Below are 26,657 nucleotides of genomic sequence, written 5' to 3' on the forward strand. Positions count from 1 at the left end.
AGTGGGAGCAGTTCTCACCTGCTTAATGTGATTTCTGCTTCTGAATATCACTACAAAGTTTCTCCACACCAGGTTTTTTTTAACACACATATGCATAATTTTTATTCAGTTCATTCATATAGTCTCATTTTTAAGGAGTTTTGACAATTTACTTAACTTCAACATCTCATAAATTCAGGCAGAATGTAGCGTCCCATGCCTGCATACAGGAAACCCCCCTCACAGTCTGCCAGATGACTGCAGCTCCACACACACACACACACACACACACACACACACACACACACACACACACACACACACACACACACACACACACACACACACACACACACACACACACACACACACACACACACACACACACACACACACAAACAGACACACAGCTCCTTCAGAAAACTCCACATTTTTAGACCGCTGTGAGGTACATCCGCTGTTTTTTTTCTGCTGTCTTTTTCAAAAATTGACGGATGGCTCGCTGCCTAAAACCCTGTTGTAATCTCTGAACAGTGGCTCAGTTATTTTAGGCACAAGTTTGAAAAAAATCATCGGACTTTTCAAACAATTTTAATCACTACACCAAAATGATTTTTAACTAAGCATCAGTCTAGCAGGTGAAAATATCAACTAGATATGGGTCAAAAGTTACTGGGCCGTGACCTCGGAGCAGTGGATTTCTCTACCCCTGTTGCCTAGATGCAAGAAGGTCCTGGGATAGCTTCCTGCCTGGTCCTTTCTGTAAAGAGTTTGAATGTTCAAACTGTGTTTTTGTGGATTCCCTCCAGGTGCTTTGGCTTCCTCTGACAAAGTTAGGTGGACTGGAAACATTAAATTGATGGTAGGTCTGTGGCGTGTAAATGTGCAGGAGTTTGTCTGTCTACATGTGGCCCTGTAATAGACTGCCATCCTGTGCAGGGTGTACCCTATCTACACCCCCCCGACGCTTGATTGGATATAGTTACTGAAAATGAGATTAAAAAAAACAACTAAACTTTATTAAGGGCCCCTTCACACATAGTGCGAATACATACAACTCCAGGGTGACTCATGGTGGTAGAGCTCGTATGAGTGCATCATGAAACATCATGCCCACATGTAGGTGTACACGATGCCGGTTTGTGCACATGGGAACACACTGTCAGCAGCTGCACGATGCATAACCACATCGTGCTGCTATATTGTAGTTTGTGTTTAGGTGACATAAGTCTGTCTGTTGTTTTTGCATCTTCATGCTGTCTGTTATGAAATTCAAGTGTCAGGAGCTCTGGATTATGCAGGTCTGCAAAGCAGCTGATAATTCCAAATATTTTCAACAATATGCAGATGGGCCTTCATTCTCATTTTGGTGTTGCATTTGCTTTTTCCTAAGAGGAGAAAGCACTGTTTCCCTGCTATGTGATGATGACAAAGGCTGCCTGTAAGCTTCCAAAGTACATTGTGTGAAATGTGACACAAAAAGTGTACCAATAGAAAATGGACTCGTTGGAAACTTTGGGAGAGTTTTCTTTGTGTGTCTTTTGACAGTGCTGCTTTCTGCCCTCTAAGCACTAATAATAATAGTCCAAGCTGTTACAGAGTGTGTCAGGCACAGTATAAAATAACAAAAATTCTCAGAGTTGTCTCCACTAAACAAAGCAGGAGCAAATACTCCACCACATGAAGCAGCCGAACAGTTTTCCATAAAAAAAAAAAAAATTGAATTAAAAAAAACCCCTCTTCTCTAAATGCAGACCACACTGTGCTATGTTTGAAAGATGCGTGGACAATTCACAGTGGATTTTCTATACAAACATCACTTCATATCAAGCTGTTCAAACTACTCTAAATCAGCAGGCCAAATCCCTGATAGTGTTCCAAATGTGGAGACTTTTTCAAACCCAATGAAACCATCAAACCTCAAATGCAAAAGTAGATATTGAGTGTGTCAGTGTGTCAGGGCTGCAACAATAAAGCTTAAAACGATAGTTCACCCAGAGAATTTGTGAATAAGGTCAACGTGTTGTGTATGAACAACCGCTTTGCACCCCAGTGTTTGTTAATTACCCTGCATGTCAGCGAAGTGGTGATAGCAGGGTTTTTATTTCACTTTGTTTATGTGTTCGGAAAAGATAACTGAAAAACAGCTGGATGGGTTTCTTTCAAACTTGGTGGGAATATTACCGAACATCAAATGAGGCCGAAGCTGAAGGGTTTTAGCAATGCTAATGCTCCCCAGAGCCATTTTACTGAAAAAAAAAACTGAAGGACTTAAATGACACGGAGAGATGGTGAGGAGCTTCCAGGCCTGTGAGACGGAAATCAAGAAAAATGCTTTATGGCGGGGGTCAGGAGGGCCCTGGTTTTAGCCATGTTAATGCTCCCCAGAACCATTTTACTGACAAAAAGCATGAATGACCAAAATGACATGGTGAGATGTGAGGAGGTTTGCTCATTACTGTCGGTGACAAACATATTATCTACTCTTGTTGTAAATTACATTGATCATTCAATAAATCTATCGATCTTGAGAATACAGAAGTTTCTGTTCTTGATATTCTACTTAGCAATGATATTTTCATGAATACCTTTAATAAACCCATATGTATGTACCATTTAATCCTGCAAAAGTTTATCATGAACAAATTGTGCCAGTCTATTTAAAGTACCTTCATCGCAAGACCTTCATATACCCAAGCAATTTTATACCAACATTTTATACGTTGTGACAAAATTGATCGTGTCAAAGATTACACAGCAATGTGATACAATCATTATTCTCCAATAATAGTATAGGCCTGACGAACAAGAAATAGTTTTTGTAATCACACAGCGAAAAATAATTATTTCAGTGCATCTGTAACTTGGATCAGCACAGCAGTGCTGAGGCTGTGATAATCACAGATCCACCCGATCCCCATTGTGCTAAGCTCCACACCTGAGACAAACACTTCTTAAATACTTTTCTTATAGATGCAACTGGCTAAAAAGTAATTTTTACGTGAAGACATACAGTAACCTAACGTACGGAAATTTTGTTAAACTACGTAAATTGATTATAAAACAATCAATTAAACATGACAATGGCGAAGCAAAACTGTAACAATTTTTCTTTTCATGACATTTTTCATCCACATGTTGACTCTGAATGAACAGATTTGAGAATGAAAATAGACTAGGCTAAATTCTTGTTCATATAAGATCATTATTAAAGAGGTCAAATAGTGTAAAGCAAGTTTATATCCACCGTTAACATTTTCATGTGTTTGAGGTTTAATGTCAAACATCTCAGAAGATCCACAATTCTATGAATGCTTTTACAGACATTCTACCTGCTATAAACATCATTAAGGGCCCCTTCACGCACAGTGCGAGTTTGGTTGAATTGCGCATTAAGTGCGCATGAAGCAGGAATCGTATGCAAACCGTGTAATTTCGTAGCTGCTTTCAACGGCTCGTACACCTGTTGCTTCATCTATTTGCGCACACCAGCGGCTGACAGACACAGTGTGTGAATCCATCAAACCCTCTCGCGACAGGTGTCGGCCAAATTCCATGTGACACGCACGAACATCTAACACCGCTCGCATGACACTTAGAAAATATGTGCCAATTCGCATTCTTGCCACGACAACAATCTGCAGACAATCATTGTTGTACTGGCAGTGAAATTTGTCTAAGTGCCCCACGTGTGTGGCTTTGATGTGTGCGCTAAAAACTGACAGGAGGTGTGGCCGCCCACTGAAGTGGCTGTGGAGATTTGTCATTCTGGACATCCTAGCTGGACTGTACTGTGTTTGGATGGACATGGACTAACAACTGACCACTGTGAAGCACGTGTCTGTTTGCTGTCATCAAGAGGACATAAATAAAAACCTATATCACTGTCGCGGTGGGCTGCACGGCGTGCACATGGACGGGCTGCCCCCAGGTTGAAACGGACCATCAGATCATAACACGGAGCAGGTGTGCTGACTGTCACGTCAGCCATGTGAGCTCTGTACAACATGATGTGGTGTCCTGTGGCGTGCCGTCCACAAGACGTGTGTCAGAAGAACATGCGCACGGGCCGGCAAGACGTGCACGGGCCGGCAGGACACATGCCAGCAGATGTGGACATGAATGAAACGAGCGAACTGCTTCTCATTTATGTCATTTCATGACTGTGCCTCAGTGACCATGGGTCATCTACAGAGGAACAGACGGATCAATATATATATTGCTCGCTTGATGAGAGGGATTTAATACAATGCGATGTTTTTATATGGTGCTTCCTTTCTATTTTTTTTTTTAAATACATCCATGTGCTTCCTGATATGAGGCAGTTTCCAGCACCTGTCACAGGGCAGCAATGGTAAAGTTTCCGACTGGCAAGCAGAGCTTTTGGAAGGTGCAGGGTTGAATCCTGTGGGTGACATGTATTTTTTTTATTTTTTTGTTATTTTTATTTTCCCTTTATTTTCTCCTGACAAAAGCTGCCGTGTTCCCATGTGTAGTGAACTGTCACAGCATGTATTTTCTTATTTCTTATTAATTTTTCTTATTTTTTATTTATTGTTTTCTTCACAGCAGCTGCACAATGTGTAACGACATCATGCAGGTGGTGGCACATATGTAACAGAAACACTCTTCATATGCTTTAATTTTACTTCTGATTATTAAAACATGCCACTCCCCCACCCAGACACTCACACACACAATGCTGACAATGCTTTATAAATTCCCATGTTTCCCAACTGACAATGACACATTCCATGGATTTAATATATTATAACATAACATTGTGACTACTTGCCAAATAATGTACAGTTCCCCCATTTGCCACCAAAACAGCCCTGATCCCTCAAGAAATTGAGGCCACTCAGCCCTTTTATTAGAGCCAACATTAACTTTTTCAGCAATCTACGCTACAGTAGCTCAAAAGCCAACCTTTGCTCACCACATGTATCAATAAGCCTTGGAGTTTTGTAGGTACTGACCACTACAGGCCAGGAATATCACACAAGATCTGCAGTTGTGGAGAGGATCTGACCCAGTCATTTAACCATCACAATCTGGCCTCGCACTTGCATGAGCTGCTGATATATGGATGTGTGTTGGTGTGTGCGCTGGACTGCCAGGTGGTGTGTCCAACAGCTGCAGGTGTTGAGATCGTTGGTTCTGGATGTCACAGCTGCAGAACACATATCATGTTTTGATGGACACACGTGTGTGTGTGTGTGTGTGTGCTTGTTGTCCTCATGTGGATATACATAAAAACATGTATCACTGATACAATGGGCTGCAGCAAGTGAGCGCATGCTGTGCACATTGCCAGGTTACCCCTGGTGAAATCGACCGTCAGATCATAACACACAGCAGGAGATCTGAATGTCACATCACCCACGTGAGATCTGTTCCACATGACGCCGTGTCTGTCTGCAGCGCGTTGTCCACAAGATACGTGCGCAGAGTTGGCTGGACACGCCACCAGCAGATGTGGACATGCTACCCCAGACCCACACCACCCGGGACATGGCCCCTAAAGGGAGGAGCGAGCAGCGGCAGGGATGAGGGGCCAAGGAGCCAGCACGACCAAACCCAAAGCCCGGGCAGGGACCACTGAGCCCAACGAGGGGGGAGATCCAGCCCCCAGACAAGGGCGGAACCAAACTCCTCAGCCAGAAAGCACATGAGACTCCCCAAACACCCGAGACTCCCCCAACACACCCAGGGGAAGCACACTGCCATCCAGTAGATGGCAGTGTGAATACCAATTGCCACTGATGACAGGAAACTAATTTTCCCATAATGCTTTTCGGCATGTGTGTCTGTGAACCACTAAAACCTTCAAAATTGTTGCATTATTTTAAAACTACAACATATAGCTGATATTTTCACTTTGTAACATGACAGAGGTGACATTAATTTCATTAACTTGTCCGGAATTTGTTTGTTTAAAATTTTAACCATAGGTCAAAACTGTCTTGCTGTGCATGATTCCTATGATACATCTGCAAGTTTGTATGGTGTGAAAATTATTTTCTCCCCCTCTTCCTTTCTCTCTGGTAGCCTGCTCTCCTCTGCTGGCAGAGGATTGATCTTTACCTCTCATAGCTGTCTGTCTGCTACAAAACATGTAACAGGCAGGCACTAAAATGTATTATTTCAGGCTTTACAAATGTTTTTAACTGTTAAGCTTTATTCACTATGCCTGCAAAAATAAATGTTAGCGGTCTAAAAGTTATCATAACTAAATTTAGCGTATGTTAATTGGTCCGCTGGTGGTTTTCAAAGTTAGCTGAAAAGCTAATCAGCTAACAAAAAAGTTAGCTTTACTGATTAGCAGTTAGTAGATTAGTGGAACTGTGCCCACCATTGGTTGTGGATGATGTCGGAACATGGCTGAGTGTGATGAGGTTTTAAGGGGACAGGACTTCCTACAAGTGTGAGATAAAGCATGTGAAATACGAGTTCTATTAGAAAAGTATCCGACCTTTTTATTTTTTTCAAAAACTATATGGATTTGAATCACGTGCAATTACATCAGCCAACCTTGAACCCAGGTGCGCATGCGTGAGTTTTTTCACGCCTGTCGGTTGCATCATTCGCCTGTGGGCAGGCTTTGAGTGAGGAGTGGTCCACCCCTCTCGTCGGATTTCTTTTGTCTGGGAACTTCCTGAGAGACTGGCGCTTTGCTTGATCAAAATTTTTTCAGAACCTTTGAGGCACATCGAAGTGGACACCATTTGAGAAATTCAGCTGGTTTTCGGTGAAAATTTTAACGGCTGATGAGAGACTATGGAGTGTTACTGTCACTTTAAGAACTTCCCATGGAGCAGGACGTCGCACAGCGCTCCAAGGCTACGTCGTCAGCCTGTTTCAAGCTGAAAACCTCCTAATTTAAGCCTCTGTTGACCCAGGACGTCGTGAGAGAACAGAGAAATTTCAGAAGAGGTCAGGATCAGCAGTTTATCCGGACATTCCAATGTTAAAGGAGATTTTGTAATGAAAGACGTGCGGACAGATTGGTGAGTTGGCAGTCAGCCGGCGCGGCGCGCCGCAACAGGAAAAACACCTCCGTTGGAAGCCTAAAGGACAAGTTGGAACATGTCCAGCTGTTAAACAATTTCTCAGATATTCACTCAACTGAAAGCCATCAAAAGCCACCTGGTTTTTACAAATGATTATCAACACGGAGGTGTTTTTCTTGTGGCGGCACGCCGCGCCGGCTGCCTATCAACACACCAATCCGTCCGCACGTCTTTCATTACAAAATCTCCTTTAACAGTGGAATGTCCGTATAAAGTGCTGATCCCGACCTCTTCTGAAAGTTCTCTGTTCTCTCACGACGTCCTGGGTCAACAGAGGCTTAAATTTGGAGGTTTTCAGCTGGAAACAGGATGACGACGGCGCCTCGGAGCGCTGCGCGACGTCCCGCTCCGTGGGAAGTCCTTAAAGCGACAGTAACACTCCATAATCTCTCATCAGCCGTTAAAATTTTCACCAAAAACCAGCTGAATTTCTCGAATGGTGTCCACTTCGATGTGCCTCACAGGTTCTGAAAAAATTTGGATAAAGCAAAGCGCCAGTCTCTCAGCAAGTTTTCAGACAAAGGAATTCCGACGGGAGGGGTGGACCACTCCTCACTCAAAGCCTGCCCACAGACGAATGACGTAACTGACAGGCGTGAAAAAACTCACGCATGCGCACGAGGGTTCAAGGTTGGCTGATGTAATCGCACGTGATTCAAATCCATATAGTTTTTGAAAAAAATAAAAAGGTAGGATACTTTTCTAATAGACCTCATATTACCATAGCTATCAAAAAAGCAAACGACTGATATTAATTTTAGGTCATTTTGCCCCCCCCAACATGTAACAACAGCAATAGTCAAACAAAGAAATTAATTTCAAATTCTGCAATTTAGCATTGTGCGCATTTGGGGAAGTCTTGAAGGACTGTACAACTGGCAGGAGGGCCTGGAGAAGACCCAGGACATGCTTTAGGGACTATAACTCTGAGATGGTTTGGGAATGCCTGTTGGGGAAGTGTCGTGACACGGACCCACAACAGGGGGCGTTAATGAAGGGACAATGGAATAGCCAAAAAGTAACAATTTAATGTTGTGAAGGTGCACAACGTAGTACAGACAGATACAAATATGCGTTATATCAATCCAACAAAAGGTGACGTGTGGCAGGCTCGAAGATAGGAGACGTCCGGTGCGAGAAGAGCCGGATCCCACACAGCCCTCACCACAAACGGACCTGAAGAACACCGGAGCCGCCAAGCCCTGCGCCCCAGGTGGCCACTGTCTTCAGCAGTCAGACCCGGTACTGCTGGCAGAAAACAGAAACAGTTCTGGATGAGTGTGAGTTCGCACACTCAGTAATCCCACAGTCTGTACACAGTTAGGAGGGAGAACCTCCACCTCCAATCACACACTCGTGCAGCTCCCGAGATAACCACTTATCTGGGTGGGGTGGGAGGCGAAGCCGTCGCAGTCCACACCAAACGCCAACTCAGCAGACAGGGTATCCGTCCCAGGAAAATGGCTGCAAAAAGAGATCAGACTAATACTCGAATTAAGGTTCAGCAGAGAATTACCTGTATGGTAGAAGATTTCTCAGCGAGGAGGTGGAACTGCAGTCCGGTCTTTGTAGTGGTGTTGATGGGTGACAGCTGGTGTTGATAGGTGACAGCTGTCACCTCCAGCGGCTCCGACGCCCTCTCGTGCTTGGAGCCCGCACTCCAAGCAGGGCGCCATCTGGTGGTGGTGGGCCAGCAGTACCTCCTCTTCAGCGGCCCACACAACAATGCCTAGGAATCCCCCAGGAAGCATTAGAGGATTTGACCAAGGACAAGGTCTGCTCGGTCTGCAGTCACTACATCCAGTACACTAGACCCAGATAAGCAGTGGGAAATGAAAGAATGAATGAGTGCCTCTCAGTGTTGGAAGCTCATGCACGTGTAACGTTATGCATATTGCATTTAATCATGTGGTGCTGACAGTAAATATATGTACTTTTTTGGTGCACTTTATTTTTTGATTAAAAAAACAAAAAACTAAACAGGAACTCTTGATTTGGCATTTTAACTGAAATAAAAATATTTATGCATTATTGGACTTGCCATTTTCTCTGATTCCTTGAATTTGAAGATGGGTGTTATTTGTGAAAAACACAAATACACATACAGTATGGAGCAAAATGCAGCATGGCAGCTGTACCCCGGCTCAATCTCTACTGATTCAACCCTCTGCTTTAGAAAAGCAAATTCAATCTCCCTCAGAATGTCATTATCAGGAAATTCATATGGTGAGCTGTTAAACCAGGCAGATCTGAATCTTATTACTGTGGAACAGTGACAGGCAGGGCTCAGACGGACACTCCAGAAAAAGAGTGTGACCTGTGTGTATGTGAGAATCACTGGTCTGTGGCCAGCTTGACAAGAGATCAGGCGGGTGGCGTTGGCAAGTGGAGCCAATGTGATATTCTGTGAATGCCCTCAATGAACATGTCACGAGGATCCAATCATCACTTAACCCTCTCTCCTCCACTGGTACCTATCCACCAAGCCGCAATCAGGTCCATAAGTACTTCATGTGACACTTTTTTGGTCTCTGTACACTACCACAGTGGAGCTGAAATGAACAAACTGGATTTTCAGCTTTAATTCCAGAGATGCTACAAAATGATTGCATTAATTTGGACAAACTAAATAGAAGAAGAAGAAAGTCCTATGGATAGTGGGGTAAATATGTGTAAAATATCACTATGATTGTGTGTTACATGGTAAAAGCACCAAATGTTGCACAGCCATTATTTTCTATATAATAAAAGAATATTAAGATATCAAGCAAAGCTCTTTTTTTTTGCATGAAGACAATAAATAGCAAAATCCAAGCTGGTTGCCATGCCATATCAGAACATTGTCTAAATCATGGGTTAAAGCAACAAATTTTCATCTGACTGAAATTTTCCTGGCAAAAATCAATGCCAGCAATTCCCTAAAATGTGGTGTAGTGGAGGCACACACTGTTTTTTCCTCAATAAATACAATAAACATTATACAGTATACAAATCTATTCTACATAGCCTCTAAGGAGAGAGAGAGACAAAGCATAAAAAGAATGGAAAACTTAAAACTTACATAAAAGGGTGGTGCTCCCCCAGAACATTTTTTTAAAGACCAAGTCAAATTTTGTGTATAAATTTTGTGTAATTTTAACAGGTATGAAGCCCTCTGAAACAAATAAAACTCACTTCAATCTGTGAAGTAAAAACACAGTACTGATTATGGGGGGACTGGGGGTTCTCCCCAGAATCTTTTTTAAAAGAGCAAGTCAAATTTTGTATATTCTGGTGAATTTTAATGGGTATGAAGCCCTCTGAAAGAAAGAAAACTCACTTCAAACTATGGGGGCCTGTGGGATCTCCCCCAGAAATTTTTTAAAAGAGCAAGTCAAATTTTGTATATTCTGGTGAATTTTAATGTGTATGAAGCCCTCTGAAACAAAGAAAACTCACTTCAAACTGTTAAGTAAAAGCACAGTATTGATTATGGGGGTCTGGGGGATCTCCCGCAGAAATCCTTTAAACGAGCAAGTCAAATTTTGTATATTCTGGTGAATGTTAATGAGTATTAAGCCCACTGAAACAAATAAAAGTCACTTCAATCTGTGAAGTAAAAACACATGATTGATTATGGGGGGTCTGGGGGTGCTCCCCCAGAATTTTTTAAAAGAGCAAGGCAAATTTTGTATATTCTGGTGAATTTTAAAGGGTATGAAGCCCTCTGAAACAAAGAAAACTCACGTCAAACTATGGGGGTCTAGGGGATCTCCCCCAGAATTTTTTTAAAAGAGCAAGTCAAATTTTGTATATTGTGGTGAATTTGAATGGGTATGAAGCCCTCTGAAACAAAGAAAACTCACTTCAAACTGTTAAGTAAAAACACAGTATTGACTATGGGGGTCTAGGGGATCTCCCCCAGAAACTTTTTAAAAGAACAAGTCAAATTTTGTATATTCTGGTGAATTTTAATGGATATGAAGCCATCTGAAACAAAGAAAACTCACTTCAAGCTATGGGTGTCTGGGGGATCTCTCCCAGAATTTTTTAAAAAGAGCAAGTCAAATTTTGTATATTCTGGTGAATTTTAATGGGTATGAAGCCATCTGAAACAAAGCAAACTTAATTCAAACTATGGGGGTCTGGGGGATCTCCCCCAGAATTTTTTAAAAAGAGCAAGTCAAATTTTGTATATTCTGGTGAATTTTGATGGGTATGAAGCTTTCTGCAACAAAGAAAACTCACTTCAAACTATGGGGGTCTAGGGGATCTCCCCCAGAATTTTTTTAAAAGAGCAAGTCAAATTTTGTATATTCTGGTGAATTTGAATGAGTATTAAGCCCACTGAAACAAATAAAAGTCACTTCAATCTGTGAAGTAAAAACACACTATTGATTATGGGGAGTCTGGGGGTGCTCCCCCAGAAATTTTTTAAAAGAGCAAGTCAAATTTTGTATATTCTGGTGAATTTTAATGAGTATGAAGCTCTCTGAAACAAAGCAAACTCAATTCAAACTATGGGGGTCGGGGGGATCTCCCCCAGAATATTTTAAAAAGAGCAAGTCCAATTTTGTATATTCTGGTGAATTTTAATGGGTATGAAGCCCTCTGAAACAAAGAAAACTCACTTCAAACTATGAGGGTCTAGGGGATCTCCCCCAGAATTTTTTTAAAAGAGCAAGTCAAATTTTGTATATTCTGGTGAATATTAATGAATATTAAGCCCACTGCAACAAATAAAAGTCACTTCAATCTGTGAAGTAAAAACACACTATTGATTATGGGGGGTCTGGGGGATCGCCCCCAAAATTTGTAAAAGAGCAAGGCAAATTTTGTATATTCTGGTGAATTTTAATGGGTATGTAGCCCTCTGAAACAAAGAAAACTCACTTCAAACTGTTAGGTAAAAGCACAGTATTGATTATGGGGGTCTGGGGGATCTCCCCCAGAAATTTTTTTAAAAGAGCAAGTCAAATTTTGTATATTCTGTGAAACAAAGAAAACTCACTTGAAACTGTTAAGTAAAAGCACAGTATTGATTATGGGGGTCCTGCGGATCTCCCCCAGAAATTTTTTAAAAGAGCAAGTCAAATTTTGTATATTCTGGTGAATTTTAATGGGTATGAAGCCCTCTGAAACAAAGAGAAAACACTTCAAACTGTTACGTAAAAGCACAGTATCGATTATGGGGGTCTGGGGGATCTCCCCCAGAAATTTTTTCAAAGAGCAAGTCAAATTTTGTATATTCTGGTGAATTTTAATGGGTATGAAGCCATCTGAAACAAAGAAAACTCCCTTCAAACTATGTGGGTCTGGGGGATCTCCCCCAGAATTTTTTAAAAAGAGCAAGTCAAATTTTGTATATTCTGGTGAATTTTAATGGGTATGAAGCCCTCTGAAACAAAGAAAACTCACTTCAAACTGTTAAGTAAAAGCACAGTATTGATTATGGGGGTCTGGGGGTGTTCCCCCAGAAATGTTTTCAAAGAGCAAGTCAAATTTTGTATATTCTGGTGAATTTTAATGGGTATGAAGCCACCTGAAACAAAGAAAACTCCCTTCAAACTATGTGGGTCTGGGGGATCTCCCCCAGAATTTTTTAAAAAGAGCAAGTCAAATTTTGTATATTCTGGTGAATTTTAATGAGTATGAAGCTCTCTGAAACAAAGCAAACTCAATTCAAACTGTCAAGTAAAAATTCTTTGTCTTCTGTAGTATTTTGATTTGTTCTAATCCAGTGAATGCACCAAATGGGTGCTGTGTTTCTGGCTGTACAGTCAATAAAATACAAAATTAGGGCCTAAAGCAACTGACAACGTTGTTCTGCTGTGCACAAAGTAACACTGTCACCAGTTTTGAAAACGCATGTGCACTGAGAAACTCAAAACTGGAGTATTCAAATTTAATCTGTAAAATTAATCGATTACTAAAATAATCGTTAGTTGCAGCCCTAGTTTGTTTTACGAGATGTTGCTTTGTTCGTGAGACTATCATATTTCGGCCCCAAAACACGCATGGCACCACATCCGTCGTGGTGACGGAGAACTTTAACCCATGGTCTAAATGCTCTGTTTTTATTACTGTATGCCATACAAACACAAATGAAGCAGCACTTTCGATGTTTTCTTCCATGATGTATTAATTTAAAAACAGGAACAAAATCTGCTTTGTATCTACTTTATATATCTGTGTTGTTCCATATCTCTTAATTACAAATCGATCTATCTTTCTGTAAACTGTTATTTCATGTCTTCTTTGGAAAACTGTTTTCTTCCATTCCACAATGAAGCTATATAACTAGTGTGGCAAAAGACAAAAGTGGCACCACGCTGTTTTCCAATCACAGCCACAGAAGTCAATAACTCCTTCAGGTGTCTATTTCTAAGTACATTCTTTGTCATTCCATCCAGTCTGTTTCTCTCATCCTTATTTCTCTTCCTTTTTTCAGCAGGCAGTAGGACCTTCTTTCAGTGTCTTTCTGTAATGACATGAGGCTTCTCACAGCAGCTACTTCACAAAGAACACGCCAGTTGAAACAATCAGCTTCTTCAGCATCTCTGAGTTACAGCTCAACCCGTCCTGCTGTCACATCAGGCATGACCAGACATACATACAACCCGAATTCCAACACGAGAGATGTCAATTGAAACAAAGGAGAGCATTATCAAACTCTTAAAAGAGGGTAAATCATCACGCAATGTTGCAAAAGATGTTGGTTGTTCACAGTCAGTTGTGTCTAAACTCTGGACCAAATACAAACAACATGGGAAGGTTGTTAAAGGCAAACATACTGGTAGACCAAGGAAGACATCAAAGTGTCAAGACAGAAAACTTAAAGCAATATGTCCCAAAAATCGAAAATGCACAACAAAACAAATGAGGAACGAATGGGAGGAAACTGGAGTCAACGTCTGTGACCGAACTGTAAGAAACCGCCTAAAGGACATGGGATTTACATTCAGAAAAGCTAAACGAAAGCCATCATTAACACCTAAACAGAAAAAAACAAGGTTACAATGGGCTAAGGAAAAGCAATCGTGGACTGTGGATAACTGGATGAAAGTCATATTCAGTGATGAATCTCGAATCTGCATTGGGCAAGGTGATGATGATGGAACTTTTGTTTGGTGCTGTTCCAATGAGATTTATAAAGATGACTGCCTGAAGAGAACATGTAAATTTCCACCGTCATTGATGATATGGGGCTGCATGTCAGGTAAAGGCACTGGGGAGATGGCTGTCATTACATCATCAATAAATGCACAAGTTTACATTTATATTTTGGACACTTTTCTTATCCCATCAATTGGAAGGATGTTTGGGGATGATGAAATCATTTTTCAAGATGATAATGCATCTTGCCATAGAGCAAAAACTGTGAAAACATTCCTTGCAAAAAGACATATAGGGTCAATGTCATGGCCTGCAAATAGTCCGGATCTTAATCCAATTGAAAATCATTGGTGGAAGTTGAAGAAAATGGTCCATGACAAGGCTCCAACCTGCAAAGCTGATCTGGCAACAGCAATCAGAGAAAGTTGGAGCCAGATTGATGAAGAGTACTGTTTGTCACTCATTAAGTCCATGACTCAGAGACTGCAAGCTGTTATAAAAGCCAGAGGTGGTGCAACAAAATACTAGTGATGTGTTTGAGCGTTCTTTTGTTTTTCATGATTCCATAATTTTTTCCTCAGAATTGAGTGATTCCATATTTTTTCCCTCTGCTTGGTCTAAAAACGTAACCATTACTGGCTGCCACAATTTTTTTCCTAATTTCTTATAGTGTTTCTTAAAGCCAGAAAGTTGCCATTTGAAATGACTTTAGTTTTGTGTCATGTCTGTAATCTGCTTTTTTTCTACAAAATTAAACGACTAAATGAACATCCTCCGAGGCCAGTGATTCTATAATTTTTGCCAGGGGTTGAATGTCTGCAGCAGTTCCACTGTCACTTGCCAAAATGCCAAGTTATAATGTTCTGTCATTTTTCAAGCACACAACTTGGTACTCCTTATTGTCAATTTTCTTACCATCAAATTGCAGACAAAATTTTGTATATATTTTTTTGTATATATTTTATTTGTATATATTTTCTTGTTATTTCTTGATACTTCTTAATTCTTTTCTTGTTACGTTCTTTTAAATAGTATTGTGTAAACTCGTATTTTTTAAAAGTGATGTGGTGCTAGGTGTGGGATGATCCAATGAAATAAACTTCAAAAAAGTGAACTATGGGTAAATGTTCATCAAATGCAACATCAGGAAAATTAAAGTTTTGAAAAACGTTTTGTAGTCATAACCCTAGTGCACACATATATCTCTGTCATTCAAGCGGGCAGTGTCAACTGAATCAGCATAAAGATGACATCATTGGACAACACTGGTCAAAAAAAAAAATCTTGCATGATCTTTGAGAACTGATTTAGGACAGAAACACCAGCACCCCCCAAATTACCCAAAATCCATAAAAACGTTCATGCAAGAAAAATCGTGATGACCAGTGTAATTCGCACCATTCACTGGACTTTCTATGGCTGGAAAACAACACATGAAAAATACAAACAGATTAAAAATGAAATAAACTTTAAAAAAAACATTGCAGGGACTGAAATAAAGCCACATGACAGTTTTCCGGTTCACAAATCTCACTTTTGTCCTCTTCTGACCTGACCGGAGCTTTTGTAATTGGACTGCTGTTGCGAGTGTTTCCCGCTCTGTTTATACAGCAGCTATAGCCAGAACAGACCACTGGCATATTAATGCTTTTGTATTAGTCCACAGACCGCTGCATTGTTTGAATTGAGCTGTATGTTGTGAGTGTTCCCGCACCATAGCCGGAACACACTGTGTTGACTTTGGCTGCTGTGGCGTGAATGTTTCTCTCTTCCTACACACACAGAATAGTGTCAACCAAGTTGCTGCACGAGTGCAGTAGCTGTTTGGCCCCTCTGAGCCTGGAGGATGGCCATAATTTATGCCCATCATGTCTTGGGGCTGGACACATGAAACAAGCACCGACAGAAGACGCTCGCTTCAATTGCGTTTCCATACCACTGGCTGATAGGTCGGCCAGAGTGGCCAGGTTTGAAGCTGAGATGCTCTCTGCAATACTGGCCTCCATATAATAATTATGATAATAAAAATAATAATAATGATAATAATAATGACTTAGATTTATAGAGCACCTTATTGCTGAGATACCCAAAGTCCTTGTAGTTGCATTACTATTCATTCACTCACACATTCACACACTGGTGGTGGTAAGCTACTAGTGCAGCCACAGCTGCCCTGAGGCAGAATGATGGATGTGTGGCTGCCATTCTATGCCTACGGCTCCTCTGACCACCACATCATTCATGCACATTCATAAATAAGCATGCTTTTGACAGTGGGAGGAAACCGGAGTGCCCAGAGGAAAACTACGCAAACACGGGGAGAACATGCAAATTCCACACAGAAAGGGCGGGGAGCAATCTCACATAATAATTGATTTCTTAGTTTTTTTATTTTTAATAAATTTGCAAAAATCTAAAAAAAAAAAAAATCACATATCGTCATTATGGGGTACTGTGTGGAGAATTTTAAGAAAAAAAAAAACAAAAAAACAAATTTCATCCATTTTGGAATGAAGCTGTAACATAATAAAATGTGGAAAAAGTGAACCTCTGTGAATGCACTGTATGTCAGGGAACATCAAGGCCCTCAAGCTTAATATGATGAGACAAGATGAAAGGTTTCTGGTTGAGTCTAAGAGTATGAGTTGTTGGTGCACTTCACTGTATCACAACACTAAAGAATCACTACTCACTTCTAAGCACAGAGATGCTTTGTTCTCATCATCTTCCGTTTGTATGTGAGAGTGTGAAGAACAAAAGATCCAAACCATCCGTGAAATACAAATCTATACTCGACTGTCAGGAAGGATTTACATCAGTGCAATTATGAAAGAGTCAATACAAACTCACATTTTATTTGCCTTTGTTAAGACTGAACTCAGCATATTCGGCCACTGATAAATAATAAAATGACACATCATAATTACATCATATTTTCAAGTGCTGAACCACTGGTCTTAAATCAGAAAGCCAGGCTTTAGATGTTGCTGGCATAATCCCATAATTCAGTGCAGATGCAAATGAGGAAATTGTTTTATCAAGCTTCGCTGCCTTTCTTGTCTCCTGGCAGATCTTTGCAGCACCTTTGTTGGTTTTTTATTATAGTTTGTACGACCAACTGGGTCAGATTTTAAGACAAACTTATGAGAACTTAGATTTAGAATACAACACAACCACCAAACTAAAATGTATTAAGCCCCGGTCACACGGAACTAATGAAGGACACCGAAGCCAAAATGAAACAAGAAATCTGGAAATAATTGACTTTTGCGGCATTGTTTAACCGTCATCCAGCTTCGTACCTGCAGCTGGCGCTTCGTCAGAATTTTCAAACTGTTGAAAAATGTGAACGAATCCCGACGACAACATCAATTCGTCCATATTTCGTTTTGCTTTCTGTCTTGACGGTTCCTCATTGTTTGCGTAGTTTCTGTAAATTCAGCCTTTTGTTTGACTGTCGACCAACTTCGCCCAGTCTCCCAAGTCCAACGTCTTGCACAAACGTTGACAGTATCTGAACGGATCAATAACTAAAGTTCCGACGAGCTGCACGTAACATCCTTGTATTGCTGATGACTTGTCCAAGTGTGGAACGAAAAGCAACATCGTCATACAGAAACAATAGCGGTAAGAATTACATTTTATCGACTACTTTAACGATTTACGTGCTTTCCAGCCATTTGTGGCTGGCCTGCGTGTGCACACACGTTGTTGTTGTGAAGACAAACCTGTTGTCAAGACAACCAGATCCCACACCTGCAGGTGCTGAACATGAGGACACTGCTGGCTGCTCTCGGTCTCATACCCGCTGTCAAGTCACGTCATCATGAATGTTTCATTTTGATTTTGTTTAATGCGTCAAGGTCAGCGTTCACTTAGTTTTTCTTTTGTTAGTGCCGGTTTTGTTTCGTTCCTTTTTGCGCTTTTGATTCGCAGGCTTTTTGGTGATGGAAGAAGTGCAGGATCATTTGTCTACCTTTTCTCGATGATTTGTGATTTTTTCCTTCGTTCAGCTATCGCCGCGTGCTGTGTGACCGGGCCCTCACATAGCTCATACAAACACAGATAGGTGCTCCATGGCATTCACTGCGGGGTTAATAAGGTGTTGGGATTGTTATTCAAAAAAGTTATATATTACACATTGCTCACTAAATTAAAAAAATATAATGCCTTATTTCACTTCTTTACTGTGTGCGGAAGGTGTCATTATATTATTCTTTCCATCACTCGTTACTCAGAAACAGACTATATAGACAACTCTCCACCAATTCCCTCTGGACTCCCCAAGGATGGACATTAGACACAGTGCCCGATGTTTTAACTGTGTTTAAGGTGCATTAAAAGCTTTAAAATACAAAGTACTCACACTCTAAACAACCCACTAAGCTGTTAGGGCTTTTTGATTGGTCAGACATGTTACTCACAATCTCACTATCTATTGATACTTTAACAGAGACTGTATTTCCCAATAGAATTTCAGTTCCTTTAACTCCACATACTCTTTATTAGCTTTACTACTATGTTTACACACAGATAATGAAACCTAGTTAAGTGTCCGCACCCACTAAATCACAGTTACCATGTTATGTGGTTACTGTAATGTGAGTTGACATCTGTGGAAGAGTCATCTGCAAAATAATCTAGATATATATTTTACACTTAAAATTTATCAAACCATTTTCTTTTTCCTTTCCCTTAACTGCAGTATGTAAAATGAGGATCACAAATATTTAACTACAAGTGTGAAAGAGATCTGTATTTCATGTTAACATGAGTCACAAATATAAATGGTACAAACAAAAGCTTCGTACATACCCGGTATTTGGAGAGGTCAATCCTTAGCGAGTTGTGCAGTTGGTCCAGTAATTTAACAAATTTTTCCCTCTGTCAGGAAGAGAAAACCATAAGATTTCAATTTCAATTTCAAATTCAATTTCAATCAACCATAAGAACTTTTTCAGTGTCACCACACGCACATCACTGTGCACAACAAAAGGTACAACTCTGAGTAGCTGTCCACTTTTCAATCTCAACAGTGATTAATTTGTTCTTCCTGGCCCAAAATATAATTCCTTAAATATTTTGCCAGATGCATCTAAGTGTCTGGAAGTATTACTGAGTTTGATTCCTTATAACATTAGCTTATTAATACTTCAATCAGTGAAACTTCAAGCAGTTGGTTTCAATCATTAAGCTTTTTTGAAATAAGCAATTCTTGGATTACACAACAGAGATTTTTACAATTTAGTGCAAAACACAAACAAGCCACACTGGACCACTTGGAAAAAAAAGATTTGTTCTGACTTTCAAAAATGTAATAAAAATCAGGTAACTGCATTTGTGAAATTTTCAGGTATCAGAAAAACACCCGCTCTAATTGACCTAGTGCTTTTACAAAATATATCATTCTTCTTGTGAACACACATTTTAATCACAATATAGTGTTCACACAGTGTACAGATTTCAGACTGCAAGAAAAAAATTGGTGAAATAGGTGTATTTACCCCAAAGTTGGATGCAGCAAAGCGGTCTGACGCTGAGGCAGTGGTTGTGGTGGCTGTGGTAGTGTGGGCAAAGTAGGCATTGATATTAGCGAGCAGGTTGCTCATCACTGCCGGCACACCGGGACACATGTATTTGGCAGACAAACAGGAGAAATGCCTGCAGGGAAGAATAAAACAGGTATTATCCTATAAGGGTCAGAGTATAAAGGTCCATGTTGTTGACATTTCACAGTACACACATAATTTGTAATGACATGACACAGTAATGACATAATTTGTAAAACATGAATTAAGAGATAATTACATCGGATGACTTGAAATCCTGTTTTTCCAGGGACAGTCCCGTACTTTTCCTGACTCATTTTGAAAATGTCCAGATTTGTCCTCTACTTGATGGTTTACCTGTCACACAACCCCTAGTTCAAACTATCAGTGTGCCTGTCTTGCGCTGCCCCTGTGGGCCTGTTAATCCTGCATGTTATCTGACAAATTGAGTTTTCCCGCAGGACATATATGTGCTACAGTAGTTTCATATTTTTGGCTCCCCAGCTTGTTTCAAAGAAGCCCTCCAAAAAGTATTGAAATTCATGACAGTGATGGTGCCAACAGTGACCTGGTGTGTACCTAATGTGTACCTGGTGGAGCACACGGCACAGAGACATGAAGCAGAAGGTCAATATGAAAAGCGAAAGGAAGCAAAAAAGATGTCTCTGTGGCGACCCGCATCTGCAGCATTTTGAACCCAGTCAAGACAGCAGAATACAGATGGGTTTGGCCAAACACCTCCTTTTTTGTTGTCTGTTTGTTTTATTTGTTGTTCCCTCCAAATCTGTACCCATAAAAAGCTACAGCACAGCCAGTAGTGGCACAAATATAGTCAAACCAATGCCACAAGGGTCCACCATTCCAACGGCGTATTTAACAAGTCAACTACAACCCCTGGCAAAAATTATGGAATCACCGGCCTCGGAGGATGTTCATTCAGTTGTTTAATTTTGTAGAAAAAAAGCAGATCACAGACATGACACAAAACTAAAGTCATTTCAAATGGCAACTTTCTGGCTTTAAGAAACACTATAAGAAATCAAGAAAAAAAGATTGTGGCAGTCAGTAACGGTTACTTTTTTAGACCAAGCAGAGGAAAAAAATATGGAATCACTCAATTCTGAGGAAAAAATTATGGAATCACCCTGTAAATTTTCATCCCCAAAACTAACACCTGCATCATATCAGATCTGCTCGTTAGTCTGCATCTAAAAAGGAGTGAACACACCTTGGAGAGCTGCTGCACCAAGTGGACTGACATGAATCATGGCTCCAACACGAGAGATGTCAATTGAAACAAAGGAGAGGATTATCAAACTCTTAAAAGAGAGTAAATCATCACGCAATGTTGCAAAAGATGTTGGTTGTTCACAGTCAGCTGTGTCTAAACTCTGGACCAAATACAAACAACATGGGAAGGTTGTTAAAGGCAAACATACTGGTAGACCAAGGAAGACATCAAAGCGCCAAGACAGAAAACTTAAAGCAATATGTCTCAAAAATCGAAAAATGTACAACAAAACAAATGAGGAACGAATGGGAGGAAACTGGAGTCAACGTCTGTGACCGAACTGTAAGAAACCGCCTAAAGGAAATGGGATTTACATACAGAAAAGCTAAACGAAAGGCATCATTAACACCTAAACAGAAAAAAACAAGGTTACAATGGGCTAAGGAAAAGCAATTGTGGACTGTGGATGACTGGATGAAAGTCATATTCAGTGATGAATCTCGAATCTGCATTGGGCAAGGTGATGATGCTGGAACTTTTGTTTGGTGCCTTTCCAATGAGATTTATAAAGATGACTGCCTGAAGAGAACATGTAAATTTCCACAGTCATTGATGATATGGGGCTGCATGTCAGATAAAGGCATTGGGGAGATGGCTGTCATCACATCATCAATAAATGCACAAGTTTATGTTGATATTTTGGACAATTGAAAGGATGTTTGGGGATGATGAAATCATTTTTCAAGATGATAATGCATCTTGCCATAGAGCAAAAACTGCAAAAACATTCCTTGCAAAAAGACACATAGGGTCAATGTCATGGCATAGGGTCAATGTCAATGAGCAGATCTGATTTGATGCAGGTGTTAATTTGGGGGATGAAAATTTACAGGGTGATTCCATAATTTTTTCCTCAGAATTGAGTGATTCCATATTTTTTTCCTCTGCTTGGTCTAAAAAAGTAACCGTTACTGACTGCCACAATCTTTTTTTCTTGATTTCTTATAGTGTTTCTTAAAGCCAGAAAGATGCCATTTGAAATGACTTTAGTTTTGTGTCATGTCTGTGATCTGCTTTTTTTCTACAAAAATTAAACAACTGAATGAACATCCTCTGAGGCCGGTGATTCCATAATTTTTGCCAGGGGTTGTAGCCACACGGCCTGTGAGAGAGAGTGTGTGTGTGTGTATGAGAGAGAGTGTGTGTGTATGAGAGAGAGAGAGAGAGAGAGAGTGTTTGTTGCATGTTCTGTCGATATTTTTTTCTGGCTTCACAGCTGTCTTCATAAACCAACCACAGCAGATAGCCATCCCACTGAGACTGGTCTGCTGAAGTTTTCTTCCTGTTGTAGTATACTATTACTACTACTACTACTACTACTAATAATAATAATAATAATAAACATTTTTCCTTATCACTGTTTCTAATCAGGGCAGCACGGTGGCATAGTGGTTAGCACTGTTGCCTCACAGCAAGAAGGTCATGGGTTCAATTCCCACCTGTGGCCTTTCTGTGTGGAGTTTACATGTTCTCCCCATGTTTGCGTGGGCTTCCTCCGGTTTCCTCCCACATCCAAAGACATGCAGGTTAGGTGGATTGGAATCTTTACATTGTCCATAGGTGTGCGAGTGGATGTGAATGTGTTTGTTTGTCTGTTTGTGGCCCTGCGACAGACTGGCGTCCTGTCCTGGGTGTCATGGTCCTGCCCTTGATGTGCTTTCTGTTATGACTTTTTCATTGATCTTTGCTTTCTTGTTCTGTACATCTGTATTTGCATTCCTGCCATGTTCATGTTTTCATTGGTTTTGTTTTCTGTTCATCATTCATGTATTGTGTAGTTTTGTCTTAGTAGCTGTTTTGCCACATTGTTTTCATTAATTGTTACCTTAGTTTTCACTTCAGTCTTGGTTTTGTTCTGTTTATTTAATTTATTGTATTATGCTTTAGTCTGGCCTTTTCTGTGAAGTTCACTTTTGTCTCTGCTTTTGTTTTCAGTTTATCACTTAGTCTTCTGTTTAGTCATTTTAGGCATTATCTGTTATTCTGTAGTCTGTGGGTTTGTTTGCCATTTTCTAGTTTTCTCTTAGTCTTTTATATTCTGGCTGGTCTGTCCAATTTAACATGTACTAGTTTTTGGGGTCATTTCTTTCTGTTTGCATGTCATGATGTTTAGTTGTTTTTTTCTGTTTTCTTTCATCTCTGTCTCATTGTACTTGTCTCTGCATTTTGTTATTTCTGTTTTTTCTTCATCAGAATTACCTTTTGGTTTTTGCTGTTCAGTATTTTTGCACTAAGTCACGCCCACCTGAACTTTTCTGTTTCTTCTGTTTGCCACGCCCTCTTCCTGGTTCTTCCAACAAACCTGTTCTCACTTTCCTCATTTCCACTTTGGTTATTTAAACTCTCTGTCTTCACTCAAGCCCCGCCAGTTCGTTGATTTTCACAGTCCTCGTACCAGCCTTTTCATAGCTCTGCCTTGTTTTGCCGTGTACTGACCCAGCTCTGTTTTGTGACCTCGTCTTGCTGCTGCCCACGTACTTTGCTTGTGTTAAAGACCTGAGCCAGCCTTTTTGACGACGCCCTGGCCTGCCGACTATCTGTACCCCTGCATCCATGACTGCCTAACTGTGTACCGAATCCAAGCTCATTTTTTGACCGATAAAGCCTTTCAATTTCAATTCCATTGTCTGTGAGGTTTTGCATTTGGGTCCCACAACCTTTGGTGCCACATCACCCCGAGTTCCTGACACTGGGTGTACCCTGCCTCGCGCTCTATGATTGATCCCCGCGACCCTTGATTGGACTAAGCGGTTGAAGATGAGTGTGTGTGTGTGTGTGTGTGTGTGTGTGTGAGTGTGTGTTTCTAATCACTTAACCAGTGAACCTGCCCTGCATATGTGTACCTGCTTTTCTCACAATCAGTTATTAAGTCTGCCAAGGACGTAATAAAATCAGTGGCATGTATTTATTTATTTGTCTGTCTTTTAGCAGGATTAAGTCAAAACTACTTCATGGATTCTCACCAAATTTGCACCACAGATAGATATTAGGGCATGGAAGACACCACTGGATTTTGGAGGTGATCTGGATCCGGATTGGCGGATGTCAGAAATCTCTGTTTGCTGTTTACCTTTTGTTTCCCACCTCTCGATAGGTGGAATACATCAAGTTAACTAGCTGTGGGTGGAGCAAGGGAAGTAAGAAGACATATAATGTAACAGCACTTTGACATGACTTATTTCATGATTGGGCACTGCATAAACTGAGCTGAACTGATGGTTGGTGCATATTCTCAATGAACAGCAACAAGCAAAATGTTGAATCTCTTAAAGTGCCTGCAACTAAAGTACTTCTTGGTTGTCACTCAGCAGTTCACATAAATATTTTGTGATACAGCAACCACTACATTTGGCTCAGCACAAATTAATTCTCTGATTTGCTCCAGGAGTAATATTCAAAATTAATTTGGTACAGCATCACCCATTTTCTTTCTGTAGCATCATTTCTACCAAACCAGTATAAATCACTGCATTCATAATGGTTTCAGTCAGACTGCAATAAAATAAAATCTTTAACATTTGTGAAGAAAAAAATTGTTACCCATGCACCAACTTGTGACTCAGTTTAGGAAATAAAGTATCTGACAGTACCTGGCAGCAATATAATTTTCTCTGATTTTATTTTGGAATGGAATGCCATTCGTTTAAGGAAAAAACTTTGAAGCTCATCAGTCAATGTCCAATTAACTGTAAGTCCTGCTGTTGTTCTGGGAGTTTTTTTTTTGTGAATGTATTTAATGACAGCAAACAGATACTGAATGCTGCTACTCATTATGTTCCAATTCATCATGTGATTGTCTGGGTAGTGAGATGAGGTGTAACACACCTATAGTTTACTGGGATGATGAACTGGCAAAGGGAGAATCTCGGGATCACTCATTCTGCAGTTAGCAATCATAAAACAACCACTCTTATGGTCAAGAAATTATTATCCTGGATCAAGACTAAGAAGAAGGCTTTCTATGACAGTCTGTCTATCTATGACAAAAGTGTCAAACTTGTTGAGAGATTCACTTACTTCAGCAGTGGCATTCATATTTTGACAGCAAGGTCACTAAGCTTGAGAGATGACTGGGAAAAGTTGAGTCATGAGGTCAATGGACAGAGATGTTTGGTAATAACGATACCTTTGCAGGACAAGCAAGGTCAAAACCTTTAAGGCAGTGGTGTCCAAAGACATTCCAGAAAGGGCTAAGAGGGCGCAGGTTTCCTTTGCATCCACTGACTCCAGCAGGTGATTTCACTGATTAATATTACATTGAGCAGATGTGATGAGTTCATCAGTGCAATCTAACACCACTCGCATGGCACTTCGAAAATGTGTGGCCATTCGCACTCTTGGCACGACAACAGACTGCAGACAATCACTGTCGTACTCGCAGTGAAAATTGTCTAAATACACCACGAGTGTGGCTTTGGTGTGTGTGCTGAACTGACAGGAGGTGTGGCTATGACAGAAGCAGCCATGGAGATCTGTCATTCTGGACATCCCAGCTGGACAGTACTATGTTGGATGGACATGGACTAACAACTGACCACTGTGATGCGTGTGTCTGTTTGCTGTCATCAAGTGGACAAAAATAAAAGCATATATCACTGTGGCGACGGGCTGCAGCAAGCGAGTGCACACAGTGTGCACATAGGCAGGCTGTCCCCAGGTTGAAACAGACCGTCAGATCATAAAATTGGTGGTTGGCTCTCACTGCGGTATTGTATCCATTCCTCTTCCGGAGCACAGCGGTGTTTTGCTGTATCTGTTAGCTGTTTAATCTGCGCAGTTAGATTGATCTAGATAACTACATAACGATTTGTTTCACAGTGTAATCTTCACGTGCCTTAACTAAAGCACTCCCTCTTCTGAATCACCTCTAAATTATTTACACATTATTCACTTTGTGTGTTTTTAGGAATCCGCTAGCTTAGTGCAGCTACTAGCTCTTAGCCGATTTAGCATGGCAGCTTCTCCTGTCTCTCCCGCACTTTTCTGCTCTGGGTGTGAAATGTTTAGTTATTCCTCGGCCTCCTTTAGCAGTAATGGTACTTGTAATAAGTGTAGCTTATTCGTAGCTTTGGAGGCCAGGCTGGGCGAACTGGAGACTCGGCTCCGCACCGTGGAAAATTCTACAGCTAGCCAGGTCCCTGTAGTCGGTGCGGACCAAGGTAGCTTAGCCACCGTTAGTTCCCTTCCAGCAGATCCCGAGCAGCCGGGAAAGCAGGCCGACTGGGTGACTGTGAGGAGGAAGCGTAGCCCTAAACAGAAGCCCCATGTACACCGCCAACCCGTTCACATTTCTAACCGTTTTTCCCCACTCGGTGACACACCCGCCGAGGATCAAACTCTGGTTATTGGTGACTCTGTTTTGAGAAATGTGAAGTTAGCGACACCAGCAACCATAGTCAATTGTCTTCCTGGGGCCAGAGCAGGCGACATTGAAGGAAATTTGAAACTGCTGGCTAAGGCTAAGCGTAAATTTGGTAAGATTGTAATTCACGTTGGCAGTAATGACACCCGGTTACGCCAATCGGAGGTCACTAAAATTAACATTGAATCGGTGTGTAACTTTGCAAAAACAATGTCGGACTCTGTAGTTTTCTCTGGTCCCCTCCCCAATCGGACCGGGAGTGACATGTTTAGTGGCATGTTCTCCTTGAATTGCTGGCTGTCTGAGTG

General features: G+C 40.8%; 1 protein-coding gene across 1 annotated transcript in view; it reads right to left on the reverse strand.

Moving 5' to 3' along the window:
* The window catches only part of LOC117524952 (protein unc-13 homolog C-like), a 495,429-nt gene that overhangs the window by 284,943 nt on the left and 183,829 nt on the right, over positions 1-26,657 (reverse strand). Inside the window, 2 exon segments of the mRNA XM_034186767.1 lie at positions 18,963-19,031; positions 19,652-19,808. Of these exon segments, the coding sequence (XP_034042658.1) occupies positions 18,963-19,031; positions 19,652-19,808 (226 nt within the window).

This window comes from Thalassophryne amazonica, chromosome 2, assembly GCF_902500255.1.
Source record: "Thalassophryne amazonica chromosome 2, fThaAma1.1, whole genome shotgun sequence".
NCBI classification, from domain to species: domain Eukaryota; kingdom Metazoa; phylum Chordata; class Actinopteri; order Batrachoidiformes; family Batrachoididae; genus Thalassophryne; species Thalassophryne amazonica.